The sequence below is a fragment of the Myotis nattereri genome, assembly GCF_964212035.1.
Source record: "Myotis nattereri genome assembly, chromosome: 7".
In the NCBI taxonomy this organism is placed as follows: Eukaryota; Metazoa; Chordata; class Mammalia; order Chiroptera; family Vespertilionidae; genus Myotis; species Myotis nattereri.
Window position 1 is genome coordinate 11,087,957 of NC_138082.1, and position 15,119 is coordinate 11,103,075.

A 15,119-nucleotide genomic window follows, 5' to 3' on the forward strand; every position below is an offset into this window, starting at 1 on the left:
CCTCCTGCATGTCCCTCCACTGGGGACTGAGCCCACAACCCAGGCATGTGCCCTGATCGGAAATAGAAATAGCAACCTCTTGGTTCATGAGTTGACACTCAACCATTGAGCCATAAAGGCAGGGCTGAACATCATTTTTAATGATGCAATTGTAATTTTAAAATACATTCAATAAATCATTTTTTTTCCCAAATCAGCTTTGAGGTGTAACTTACAGAACACAAATGCACAGATTATAAGTCAAATCTGATGAGTTTGATAAAACACATGTTAATGTAACTGCTATTCTAATAAAAAAAATAGAAAATTTCTATCACCTAGGAAAGTTCTCTTTGTGTTCTTTTGTAGTAAGTCTTCTGAGAGACAGCCAATGATCTAATTTCTGTCACCCTGCTCTAGAATTTTGTATAAATGAAATACACAGTGTGTATGCTTTAATGCCTATCATCTTTTGCTGAACATGTTTTTAAAATTATTGTTTGTTGTTGTATCAATCGTTCATTCATTATTAGGGAATAGCATTCCACTGTGTGAATGTAGCACAATTTTTTATCAGTTAACCTGTTGATGGAATTTTGGTTTGTTTACAGCTTTAGGCTATTAAAAATAATTCTATGAAAATTTTTCTTATTGAATTTATTGGGGTGATATTGGTTAATAAAATTATATAGGTTTCAGGTGTATAATTCTATAATACATAATCTGTATATTGTATTTGTGTGTTCAATGCCCCAAGTCAAGTCTCTTTCCATCACCATGTATCCTTCCTGTACCATCTTCTACCTTCCCCCAACCTTCTTTCCCTCTTGTAATCATCATACTGTTGTCTGGGAATATGAAGTTGGTTTTTTTCTCTTAATCCCTTCACCTATTTCACCGAGTCCTACAACTCCCCTCTCCTCTGACAGCTGTCAGTCTGTTCTCTATCTATGAGTCTGTTTCCATTTTGTTAATTTTGTTTATTTAATTTCACTCATGAGTGAAATCATATGGTACTTGTCTTTCTTTGACTGGCTTATTTCACTTAGCATAATGTTCTCCTCTTGCAAAGGGTAAGATTTACTTTTTGTGGTTGAGTAGTATTCTATTGTGTAAATGTACTATAGCTTTTTTATCCACTCATTTACTGATGGTCACTTGGGCTGCTTCCAAATCTTGGCTATTGTAAATAACACTGCAATGAACATAGATAGGGGTACATATATTCTTTCTAATCAGTGTTTTTGTTTCTTTGGATACATTCCCAGAAGTAAAATCACTGGATCATAATGCAGTTCCATTTTTAATTTTTTGAGATAACTCCATATTGTTTTCCATAGTGGTTGTACCAGTCTGCATTCCCACCAACAGTGCATGAGGGTTTTTCTTTTCACCACAGCCTTTCCAAACCTTGTTTGTTGATGATAGCCATTGTGACAGGGTGAGATGATATCTCATTGTGGTTTTAATTTGCATTTCTCTGATGATTAGTCGCATTCAGCATCTTTTCATGTCTATTGACCATCTGTATGTCCTCTTTGGAGAAGTGTCTGTTCAGGTTCTTTGCCCATTTTTTAATTGGATTGTTGTTGTTTTTTGGTATTCAGTTATATAAGTTCTTATACATTTTGGATATTAACCCCTTATCAGATGTATCATTGGTGAATATATTTTCCCATTCAGTGCGTTTTCTTTTTTTAATCCTCACCCAAGGACATGTTCATTGATTTTAGAGGAAAGGAGATATGAGAGACAGAGTGAGAGACGCACAGACTGAGAGTCAAAGACAGAAACATTGATTGGTTGCCTTTTATATGCACCTTGCCCAGGGACCAAAACCTATGACCTAGATATATGCCCTGAACAGGAATTAAACCTGCAACCTTTCTGTGCATGGAATGATGTTCAACCAACTGAACCATACTGGCTGGGGCGGATTGTCTTTTCATTTTGTTGATGGTTTCCTTTGTTGTGCAAACATTTTTAGTTTGATGTAGTCCAATTTGTTTATTTCTTTCTTTTGTGTTCCTTGCCCAAGGTGATATATCAGAGAATATTGCTATGGGAAATGCCTGAGATTTTACTGCCTATGTTTTCTTCTAGGATTTTAATGCTTTTGAGTCTAACATTCTATGGCCATTTTTGTATGAGGTTTTTTGTGGATATGTTTTCACTAATTTCAGGAGAAATGGATAGACCATGTGGTAAATGTATGTTTAACTTTAGAAGAAATGCCAAATTGTTTTCCAAGTGATTATACTATTTTATACTCTCACCAGAAAGGTGAGTTCCGGTAGCTGTACATTTTCACTTATGTCTTTTAACCATCTGTATGTCTCAGAAGTCACTTATACTTGTTACGGTTAGTCTCTTTAATTTTAACTATGTTAATGGTTGTGTAATGGAGTTTCATTTGATTTTAATTTGCATTTCCCTGAATAACTAATGATGTCGAACATGCTTTCATGTGCTATTTATCCATTTGTGTATGCCCTTTTGTAAAGTTTTTGAGTCTTTTACCCATTTTTAAATTGAGGTATTGGTTGATAGAACTTCTTGATAGAAGTTCTTTGTCAGATATATGTACTGAGAATATTTTCAGCTGATATATTGCCTTTTTATTTTCTTAATGATGTCTTTTGGTGAGTTTTTAATTTTGATTAAAACCACATAATTTTTTCTTTTTTTCTTTTTGGTTTGTGATTTTTGTGTACTAGCTAAGAAATTTTTATCACAAGGTTGCAAAGGTATACTCTTATATTTTCTTTTAGAAGATTTTAGTTTTCATTTTATGTTTAGGTTAATGGTATATTTTTTATTTGATTTATTTATACATTTTATATTTCTCAATTCATTGAGCAAATATTTATTGAGCACCTGTTCAGTGCTAGGCACTATTTTAGGCACTTGATGTCCATTAGTAAACAAAAACAGGTCACTCATGGTAGCCCCTTAGATAGGCCCTGCACTTGTGAAACCTACATTTTATAGGGAATGACAAATTAATAAATAAGTCAATTATACAGTATTTTAGAAGCGAGAAAGAACCATGAGGTAGGGCAACTGAATAGGTAAAAGTAAAGGTAAGTAAGAAGGTTTGCAGTTTTAAGAAAGGGTGATAAAATTAGACTTCATTGAGAATATGTCATTTAAAGAGTAAATTTAAGACGAGGGAATTAGCCATTCACCTATTTGAGGGAAGAATGTTCTGGGTAGAGAAAACAGCTATTACAAAGGTCTTAAGGTTGGAGCATGTCTCACATGTCCCAGTTAACAGCCAGCAAGCCACTGTAGTACAAGGTAATAATGGATAAGGTCACAGAGATAGGGGAGGACAAATGGTTTAACAGCGCTTCTCAACCTGTGGGTCGTGACCCCTTTGGTGGTCGACCAACCCTTTCACAGGGGTTGCCTAAGACCGTCCTGCATATCAGATATTTACATTATGATTCATCACAGTAGCAACATTACAGTTATGAAGTAGCAACCAAAGTAATTTTATGGTTGGGTCACAACATGAGGAACTGTATTTAAAGGGCCAGAAGGTTGAGAACCACTGGTTTAGAATCTTATAGGCTATTATTAAGACTGAAACTCTGTGTGACACAAAAAGCCATTTGGGGGTTCATTATAGTTAGAACATATGTCTTCCTGAATGTCACTTAGAGATTTTATTTTATTTTTTCTTCAGATTTATCAATTTACATATGCATAATAGGAATGAAATCTTTTTTTTATTTTTTGACAGATATACTTAATACTCTAATGTTTTTCTTATTTCAGAAAGATCCAGATTACCTGAAGCTATGGTTGGACAATTTTGTTTCTAGCTATGAACAATTCTTAGATGTTGACTTTGAAAAGCTGCCTACCAGGTATGTAGAAACACTTAATTTCTTACCCTGGGGTGAGTTTCTTAATTTTTGGCACAAAGACTTCATTGATGACATTTACAAGGAAGGCAATTATGTGACACACATGATACTCCTTCCTGTATAACCCTGCTCTCATGGCAGACATTGCTCATTGATCACAGCAGCCCTTTTTGCTGATACTAGACTTGCTTCTGGTTCTTTTCTTTGGTCAGTCCCTGGCAACTGTTTGTCCTGCAATTTGCTTCAGTTCTGAAACTACACTGAGCATTAGATCACACAACTTAAGAGGGAAGTCCTCCATAAGACTGCCTAAACTTAAACAGTTTGTAAGTCTTGGGAGCCACACATCCCACCAACCAGCTATAAATTTGGGGATTCTCACAACTCCCTCAGGTTCAATAATTTGCTAGAACGACTCACAGAATGCACTGAAAACACTATACTTACTGATTATGTTTTAATCATAAATGATACATGTAGGACATGGCCTGGAAGGGTCTTGGATGCAAGGCTTCATGCTCTCTCCCTGTGGAGCCAGGGCATGTTGCCCGCCCTGAACATCAGTGTGTTCAAATAAAGAAACTCTTTGGGCTTTGGGTGTCAGAGTTTTATTGGGCCTTATACTTCATTGATCATGTGATTGAACTCAGTCACCAGCTTCTTCCCCTCCCAGAAAGTTGGGAAAGAGGGTCTTTTAGATGTGGCCAGCCTAGCTTTTCTCAAAACCTGCTAAGGGCCTACCCTGCGTCATTTCTTTTGTATAAAATTTCTTTATTATACCACAGGCATTTGAATTGAAACTTACTTTTCTATTTCTGACCTTAGAGTAGGGCCTTAGAAAAACATCTTGGTAGATGTGAAGTATTTGTATTTTAAAAAGCTACATTTGGAAATGGGGGGAAAATTCAAATCTATGGAGACGTGTAAGTGAAAGTACAAATCTCCCATTCCTCTTCCTGCCACCCCTTCCTAACTCTCACAGTTTCAAGCTCACTTCCCAGTTAAAGTTGTATCTCAAGTCATCTTGAAGACCCTAGTATAAGTCAGGTAGCAGAGGTTAGGTTGGCTGACAGGGTTAAAAAAGCTGGAGAAATGAGGAGACATTTTAATTATAAGAGAAACTTCATTTATAGAGATGTGTTGAGAGGGGAGGGGAAAAACGGATGGTGTTTGATGATGAGAAAGAATATCTGGAGAATTAAAAATCTTCAAGGAGGAAAGCATTTGCAGTTTGGGGGTGGAGGTAGGCAGTAAGAGGGTAGGCACAGATGAGTTGAATATGGAGAATCAAATGGGAACCAGATCATGAAGTTCCAGCATGCATTGTTAATGGACTTTGATTTTTTGTTATGGAAGATACAAATCTCTACTAAAGAATTTTCTGCATAAGAACATCATGATGAAGTGTTTTTAAAGTCGCTTTGGTGGAATTTGGAGGTTGGATTGGAAAAGGGTTAAGACTGAAGGTAAGAAGCCCAGTTAAGAGGTGATTGTAATAATTCAGAGAAAAAAAATCAGTAGAGCTTTGGACCAATGCATTGAACTTTTTTTTTTTAAGGGAAAAATGGTTGTTTTGTTTTTGTTTTCAGTGCATTGAATTTAAGAAAAGATGTGGTTGTGCTTCGAAAGCAATAGTGCTGCAATATTTATAAATACAGTTTCAGAATTCTTCCTCATTCGATTATTTATAACAGGTTTATAAAGGTTGAAAAGTATTAAAATTTTAACTCAAAATAAGGTTATATATTGATTCCTCCAAAGAGTATTCTTGTAGTTTGTGCTTAGAAGTGCTTTTAAAATAATTTATAGCTCACTTTATATCTTGAACCTAAGGATTTTATGGAGTTAAGATTTGGACTTTTGAATGCTTGGGATTTTCTAAGGGGCACTTGTTACTGTCCTTACATTATAAGTGTCTCTTTTTTGGGGACATCACTTCTAAAAATATTATGAACATTTATAGTACCACTACTATATTAAAGTAAGTGGAAGAATGCCAAGAACATTGCTTTATTTATAATTTTGTTGGCTTATTTAAAATTGTATTATATCTTCATCAGAAAACTGAACGATAAATTAGATTTTACTAGTAGAAAACTTTCAATTTCTCAAGTGAATGCTATGTACAAGATGTATGAAATTAGTCTAGTCAACCATAAAGTGGAAACTCACAGATAATCATTTAAAGTAAACTGATCTATAGAATTTACAAGTTAATTCATACCACAAGGCAGGGATTGCTTTTACTGGAATTTAAAGCCTTGACATGTATAGCTGGATTTCTTCCTGTGATAGAGACAGCAATTAGCAGCTCTTTACAATAAACATTCAGTAGCCAAATAGAGGAGTAGAACAGATTTCTGGAACTGATTTGGAAAATTTCAGGAAAAGGGAATATGGAGTTTGGGTAGTAAAGTCCTAGAGGTGGGAAAATGCTTCGCAATTCTTAAATCCTCATCATATTAGAATATGGCTAAAAATTTCAACTTTGTTTATACATCATGTTCTAACCAAGCCCCAATTTTATAATGAGTTAGTTAAAAAAAAAATCAAACATAGATTTCTCTTTTAGAAGCTGATTTTTTTCCTGTTTAGTAAATACAAACGTGCAAATAGAGAATGGGACAACTAAGAACAAAAGGGACTACTTCTTTAAGTAACTAGATTGAATATTAGAAAATGTGGTGTTTGCTTATGTTTTTGGAAAAGTGAGAAAGAATAGGTGAGCTTAATCTTGAAAATCAGTTATCTTTAAATATTTATTATTTTGAAGTTATTCTGGTTTTTCTAATCACCTCTTTTTTTAGCTTTTCAGCAAGAAAAAAGTATATATACAAATGAGAGTTTCTGTGGTACCATATATAAATAAGAAAGAATGAAAGAATCCACAGCTACAAGTGAAGTAATGCCTAGACTAAAATGAAACATGTATTTTTGTAAGATGGTTGTAGAATTTGACAGTCTTGGCAATGTGACCTGTGATTTATTTTCTGTGTAATTTAATTAAAGTCAGGTGTTTATTTTATAAAACACTTTACGTTGTAGTGTGGTTCAGAAAGAGACTAATAATACTTAATATTTTTTAATGTGACTACTAGTAATGTGCTTTACATTTTCTGGCCACAGTGAATTAATTAACCTTTTTTTAACTCAGCGTAAAAATAGTAGTAATACTTTATATTAAGCATTTTCAGAAGAGAGACAGTAATAAAGTATAATTGTTATTAGAAGTTTTTTAGGGTACTTCTTTGTGATTTGGGTATTTTTCTTAATAGAGTTAGGGAAATTAGTATACAGTGTCTTACAAAAAGATTCTTAGGCTTTAGTGATAGTACTTTTAAAATATATTACATTTTTAGAGTTATTTACATATTTCAAAGCTGAAAATGCACATTAACTTTCTGGTTTCAGAGCCCTGTGAAGTGAGGCAGATGATACTACAATTTTATAGATTAGGGAACTTTAGAGATTAAATGAAGTGCTTCATGTTACAGAGGTGGAACTTAGTAAGCAGGTCTTCTGACTGTGAATCTAGGGCATTTTTATTTAAGAGATACACAGAGGAGCCAGTTACATCTGGTGTTGGATTTGTCCTTAAAGAACCATATAGTTTTTTACACAGAAACCAGTTGTCAAAAATATTGAAATATTACTTTAAAAAAATCTTCTATCGATGTTCATGCTTGGGGTCTACATTCACCTCTTTATTCTGTCTGCTTTCCTTTTGCTGGTTATCTTCTCTCCTTCATCTGATCGCATAGATAGGTGAATATTATTTATTTAGTAGAGCACTTGACAAATATTAAACTAGGTATAAGTACTACATTTCTGTTTGCTAGTTATTTCTTTTAGAAATAGTATACACACAGTATTTATAAGTAGAAAGTGAACTAATTTATATTCTAAATATTTTCTTGAAAAATAGCACAATTGAAAATATAAAAAGTCTTTTTCTCTGTCCTTTCGGTAAGCCTCCTCTGAAGTAAGGCTAACCACTCCTCTCTAATAATCTTCTCAAGTATCACTAATCATCTGGCGGTGCCTTGCAGAGAAGAAGGCATGGAGTGTCTGGAATAAAAGAGCTTCTTTAGGATTTGAGCTGAAAAAGCAATTCCTCTAAAGTACAAAACATTTTCTTCCTGTATTAAACACTCTCGCCCTCCTCCTCCTCCTCTTCGTTTAAAGTATTACATGAGTCTCCTTTTTTCCCCCATTGACCTCTCCCCACCCTTCTTCTTTTGTTCTCCTAATATTGTAGGGTAGATGATGTGCCTCCAGGAATATCTCTGCTTCCTGACAATATTCTGCAGGTTCTGAGGATCCAGCTACTACACTGTGTTCAGAAAATGGAAGATGGGTTGGAGGAACAACAGCAAGCCTTATCAATTTTGCTTGTCAAATTCTTCATTATTCTTTGCAGGTATCTAGTGCAAATAAACTAGTTATTTGTTTTAAGTAAATATTACCAAAATGGTAATGCATTTATTGATTATCAATGGTGTTTTATCATATGGAGCATTAAAGAATGAGTGTACCTTTTGCAATAGGCTTGTGGTTTGTTATTATATTGAAAAGCCTTTTTAGTAACTATACCTAGTTATAGAAAGATTCAGCCAAGATTTAAAAAAATTGCTTTAGAGCAGTGGTTCTCAACCTTCCTAATACCGCGACCCTTTAATACAGTTTCTCATGTTGTGGTGACCCCCAATTTCATGGTTACAAATTGAACATAATTAAAGCATAGTGATTAATCACAAAAACAATATGTAATTATATATGTGTTTTCCGATGGTCTTAGGCGACCCCTGTGAAAGGGTCATTCGACCCCCAAAGGGGTCGCGACCCACAGGTTGAGAACCGCTGCCTTAGAGTAAAGACAATGACAGTTTTTCCTAACCAAGAGTTTGTTGCACTGGTATTTTCTCAGTGGTTCTCACCTATAGACATATATACGTTTTTAGTATTGTGAATTATTTTTGAAATGTATTTTTCTTTTTTTTATATATATATATTTTTTTTATTATTAGTTAAGGTATTACAAATGTGTCCTCATCCCCCCCATTAACCCCCAACCTCCTCTTCCCCCCCACCCCCCGCCCCGCACACTCATGCTCCCATCCCCCTGTTGTCCATGTCCATTGGTTTGGCTTTTATACATGTATACAAGTCCTTCGGTTGATCTCTTCCTCTTACCCCCGCCCTCCCCTACTTTCCTTCTGGGGATTGATAGCCTGATTGCTATTTCTCAGTCTTTGGGTCTGTCCCTTTTCATCAGTCTATGTTGTTCTCTATAATCCACAAATGAGTGAGATCATGTGGTATGAAATGTATTTTTCTAATGTTTTGTTTTATAAATGTACCAAGAAAGTATAGTTATTCTATAGCTTATATTTTCCAGGGTTTTAGATAATTAGGTCTGTGGTACTTAAATTTTGGTATGTCTAAGTATCAACTGGGAAACTTAATAGAAATATAGAACGTGAGCCTTACTTACAGAAATTCTGATACAGAAGAGCTCAGGCACGCTGTGTCTCAGTGGTTGAGGGTTGACCTATGAATCGGAGGTTGCGTTTCTCTTTCTAGTTGGGGGACATTTATATCTTGCTATGTTTCTGAATTCATTTATTAAATTTAGTGGTTTTTTAACACTAGATTGCCCAAGGAAGTCATTTTGACTGCTTTTTAATTTCAATTAGAAAAACAATTATGTATATAAGGACACAATGTCTTAGAATTTTGTGACTTTTTGTACAACATATAAATGCGTTTACTAATAATTGTAGTTACCTCCCCCTCCTTCATTTCCGGTATATATATATGTGTTGTACTTATATTGCCCAAAAGCAGTCATTTTGACTGCTTGAGGGGGGAGAGGGGGGGAATTATGACTCTTATTATTGAATTGAGTAAATTTCTTATATGACCAGTTTGGCTCTGTATTGAAATAACAGTTTTCATTTTTTTTCGATTACCGTCACATGATAACATACAAGTACATGATAAATTGTCGATACTTGATAAGTTGCAGTTGCTCAATAAGCTAAACTAGTACTTGTTATTCGAATCTTTATGTATGCAGTGATACTTGTTCGAATAAGTTGTTTATTTTATTTCTTTTGCGCCCTAAATTCATGAAAGAAATGTCGAATAGAAGTGAGTTATTGGAAAAGCTAAGGAACATAAGTGAAGAGTGCTCCGATATTATTCTTTCACAATGCAGTCATTTTGACTGCTTTTGGGCAATATAGGTATATACTAAATTTCAGTCTTTCTAGTGTTAATAGAGTCTTTAGGGTTTTATATGTACAATATCATGTCTTCTGTGAATAATGATAGTTTTACTTCCTCCTTTCCAATTTGGAAGCCTTTTATTTCTTCTTGTTTGATAACTCTGGCTAGCACTTCCAGTACTGTGTCAAACAGGAGTGGTGAAAGTGGGCATCCTTGTCTTGTTCCTGGTCTTAAGGGAAATGGCTTTAGTTTTTGCCCAGTGAGTATGAGTTGGCTGTAGGTTTGTCATAAAAGGCTTTTATTATGTTGAGGTATGATCCCTCTATTCCCACTTTGCTGAGAGTTTCTGTCAAAAAAGGGTATTGGATTTGTCGAATGCTTTTCCTGCATCAATTGATAAGATCACGTGATTTTTGTTTTACAATCTGTTAATGTGCTGTATCACATTTATTGATTTATGGATATTGTACCAGCCTTACATCCCTGGAATAAATAAGAATACATTTTTCTCACTGTTCATATATAATAAATATATGTATATTATTTTCTTCTCACAGAAATCTATCTAATGTGGAAGAAATTGGGACTTGTTCTTACATAAATCATGTCATCACTATGACAACACTTTATATCCAGCAAGTAGGTGTGAATTAATATGTTCCTTTTTGTGGCTTTACTGAGAGTAACTAAGTTTTACTTTTTCTGTAGTATAGTTACTAAAGTTAAATGTTTTCAGAGTACATAATAATTGAGGAGAGAATTAAAATTACTATTGATACAATATATTTCAGGCATCTTATACATATCTAAAAGTAGAGATGCAATTATTAATATATTTAAATTTAAATAAGCAAATTATTTTATAAATGGCTTTTTAAAATGACACAACTTGTCATTTTATGTATTATTTTTTCATCAAACATCTCTTATTGAGCACATAGGTTTTTTTGAAAAGATGTTTGGTTAGTCAGTGGAAAACCTCCCTAGGAAATAAAGCTTGAGAGGTTACATTCAGTTCATCTGATTAATTGACTATATTTTTTAGATTCAAATGGAACTTAGACTTATTTGAATAAAAATAATTTATTATTAGATAATGAATGAAACATAGTCCTTTAATGTTACAGGTAAGGATGTTATACAGTTTAATATTTTTAACTAAATATAATTTTATGATTAACTTTATTCTCAGTTAAAAAGCAAAAAAAAAGAGAAGGAATTGGCAGATCAGACATCTATTGAAGAATTTGTAATCCATGCATTGGCATTTTGTGAAAGTTTATATGATCCATATCGGAATTGGAGACATAGAATTTCAGGGTATGTCTTATAAGTCGTAATTTTCATTTGAACCTGAATGTCATAATATGTGCAATTCTTCAAAGCAGATTTTATTCTCTATCAAAGCAATTGGTAAGATGTGTATAAGATGACCCCCATTTCTGTCTCTAAAGTAGAGACTATATTGGAGGTAATGAATTTATGATAAATGCCACTTCCAGATAATCAGTTTACCCTGAACTTTCATTTTGTGATGCAATTGAGTGCTTATAATCAGATAGGGAAATTTCAGAGCACAGTAGCATTAAGTAGGGAGTACATATTTTTCAAGGAAAGGTCTCTGTTTTTAAAGCATATTTCATAATTTGAAAATGATTTGTAACATTTTGTCTAAGTGGCGGGTGCGGGGTGGAGGGGATAAATGGGAAAAAAAAACAAAGGGGACATCTGTAATACTTTCAACAATAAAGTTAAATTAAAAAGCAGAAATATGCCGAAACCGGTTTGGCTCAGTGGATAGAGCGTCGGCCTGTGGACTGAAGGGTCCTGGGTTCGATTGCGGTCAAGGGCATATACTTGGGTTGTGGGCGCTACCCCAGTGGGGGGTGTGCAGGAGGCAGCTGATCAATGTTTCTCTCTCATCGATGTTTCTGACTCTCTGTCTCTCTCTCTCTTCCTCTCTGTAAAAAATCAATAAAATATATTAAAAAAAAAATAGCAAACCCCACAACATTTTGTCCATTTATTTTTATTAAATGGAGCTTGTGTCAGTCACGGTCTAGTCAGGAAAACAAACCATACTAGTATTTAAAAAGAGAGAACAGCCCTAGCCGGTTTGGCTCAGTGGAACTGAAGGGTCCCAGGTTCGAATCTGGTCAAGGGCCCATGCCTGGGTTGTGGGCTTGATCCCCAGTAGGGATGGGCATGCAGGAGGCAGCCAATCAATGATTCTCTCTCATCATTGATATTTCTATCTCTCTCTCCCTCTCCTTTCCTCTCTGAAATCAATAAAAATAAAAATATATTAAAAAAAGAAGAATATAGGATGGGCAAAAGTAGGTTTACAGTTGTGAGTAAGTGAAACACAGTTTATTCATGTATTGCTATTATATTTTCTACAGGAGCAACTGTAAATCTACTTTTGCCCCACCCTATATAAATCAAGGAAATTGTTTAATAGATATTAGAGAACTCAAAAAGCATAGGGGGGCACTGATAATACAAACACAATGACTTCAGGAAGCAACTACTTCCCTGGGGCCGAGGGAACAAAGGGAAGAGATTGGAGTTATCAGAAACTAGAGGTTTGGAGAGCTTCTGAAGTGCGGCTTGGACCTCTGAGGAAAGAGCATTGCTTAGCCAGTGTGGGTACTGCTGAGCAGCCATAAAGAGGCTAGTTCTGAGATTGCCAAAAATAAGTGGAAGATAGGAACCAACTGCAAATATTGCAGTTAAGAACTATTGGCTGGCCGAAACCGGTTTGGCTCAGTGGATAGAGCGTCGGCCTGCGGACTGAAAGGTCCCAGGTTCGATTCCGGTCAAGGGCATGTACCTGGGTTGCAGGCATATCCCCAGTAGGAGATGTGCAGGAGGCAGCTGATCGATGTTTCTCTCTCATCGATGTTTCTAACTCTCTATCTCTCTCCCTTCCTCTCTGTAAAAATTCAATAAAAAAAAAACAAAAAAAAACCTATTGGCTGGTAAGGAATAAGGAATGAATCCCTTTTTTGCTCTTTAACCTTCTGGGCTCCATTTAGTACTTACCGTTGGGGAACTCAACAGTGGGGTTTCTTGGAAAAGTGAAATATAGTTTGCAGAGTGCCTGTCCCAGAATCACAAAGCAGATAGAATATAGGATGATGGGTTTGGAGTTTAGTGACAATAGTGTAATTACCAGTGCAGAGCTCAAAGAGAAGAGTTGGTAAAAGTACATTCTATTTGTGTTGGCCTCACAGAAGTCTGTGTAAATATTTCAGCTATCAAAACTACTGAAATTGTCATTAAAAAAAAAACAACTGATCCCCACCCATACTGGAGCTATATTCTTAAAATGGAAGAAGCCAGTAGTGTGGACTCTTTGTGTCCAAATAAAATTTCAAAAAGTGTCATAGAGTAGCCTGATTTCTGATGAATTTTAATGGCACTGTCATAGTAAACTATCTTAGGTACCGAATTAGCAGTACTGCTGAACAGTTCTTTTACAGATTGGAAATTTTAAATAGCTAGTTCCTTTTTTCATTTCTAGTTTGGAGACTTAACCTGGTAGCTATGTTTAACCATTAAGCATTTTTTAATTTCTGCTCACTTCAAGAGAAGAATTCCTTTTATTGGTGAGCATTTAAGTGATTGACTAGATTTCCTCTTTAAGATTATGTCAGTCCTGGAGATGTATTATTCAGTACACAAATTAAAAGTAAAATATTAAATTTATTTTATAGTTATTTTTGTAATTGTGCCATCTCTACTTGTCCATGATATAATTTGGTATTAACTTCTTTTTAATGATAGACGAATCCTTAGTACAGTGGAAAAGAGCAGACAGAAATATAAGCCAGCTTCTCTCACTGTGGAGTTCGTCCCCTTCTTTTACCGTAAGTAACTGCTCTAATTTCTCTTACTTTGATTTGGTGTTAGTAGCCCTGTGACTTTAGGGAAGATATTAAATTCTGACTTTCCATTTGCTCATTCGTAAATGGGGGCATAATATCATCCTCATATGGAATATTATGAGAATTAAATAAGATGGCAAAAAGTATCTAACATACTACCTGAAAGATCGTTTCTCTTTTCCTTTCCTGTGACAAAATGCATATCAACCTTGCATTTTATAGATATTAGCCTTTTCACAAATAGTTCTTGATGTTTCATTGTCAGACATTCCCAAGACATAAGTCATATTATAAAAGAAAAATCTTATTTATTTGTTTGTGTATTATATTCACAGAGTGTTTTCAAGAAAGTGAACATCTCAAGGAAAGCCTTAAGTGTTGCTTATTGCATCTCTTTGGAGCCATTATAGCTGGTGGGCAGGTGAGGAAAGTGTTGAATGTTAACATATGAAACAGTGGTTAACAGTGCAAAAAGCTTTCCATGATTATTTAATGTATTCTTTGTCTTATTATAATTTCATGAACCTTACAAATATTTTTCTAAGTTTATATCTTTTTAAAAACTAATCTGCTCCTTTTGTTAACTTCCGAGAAACCTAAGTAATAATATTATCACTAAAATGAAATTAATGCATAACCAGATTTAACAGTTTTTGGTATTATAAGTTCTTACTTGTGGTGACTTTTCAGCTGCTAGTTCTTTCTTTAGAGTATGGAGGATAGGAAGCCCTATTAGTCCACTTGATGAAATCATGCTCTAGCAATTTGATTTCCTAAGACGTGAATTTAGTCACTCTTCTGTTGTCTTATAATTAGTAAATGCATATAAACAAAGTTTAAACAAAGCCTTAAGAAAAAAAAGAGGTTTATTTTGTAATGTTAATTTCTTTTTTTTTAAGTTGAACATCTTCATAGCTGTCTGGTAAACTTTTGAGTATGATTACCAGTTGAAGACAGGATTATAGTTCAGAAAGAACATTCCACATGTTTTCTTTAACCACACAGTTTAGATGAGAGGTTTCTAACACTTTTTGTATCATGTACCCCTTTGGCCTTCTGGTAAAGCCCTTTATCAGAATGTTTTCAAATGCCTATAATAAAATACATAAGATCACAAAGGAAACTCATTCTACTGAAATACAGT

At 34.5% G+C, this 15,119-nt stretch overlaps 1 protein-coding gene across 1 annotated transcript in view; it reads left to right on the forward strand.

Annotated features, from left to right (window-relative positions):
- NBEAL1 (neurobeachin like 1) overlaps positions 1–15,119 on the forward strand; it is a 116,398-nt gene that overhangs the window by 16,612 nt on the left and 84,667 nt on the right. The window contains exons 3-8 of the mRNA XM_081096172.1: positions 3,763–3,854; positions 8,113–8,274; positions 10,643–10,724; positions 11,278–11,405; positions 13,875–13,957; positions 14,311–14,396. Of these exons, the coding sequence (XP_080952298.1) occupies positions 3,763–3,854; positions 8,113–8,274; positions 10,643–10,724; positions 11,278–11,405; positions 13,875–13,957; positions 14,311–14,396 (633 nt within the window). The remainder of the gene's footprint in view (positions 1–3,762; positions 3,855–8,112; positions 8,275–10,642; positions 10,725–11,277; positions 11,406–13,874; positions 13,958–14,310; positions 14,397–15,119) is intronic.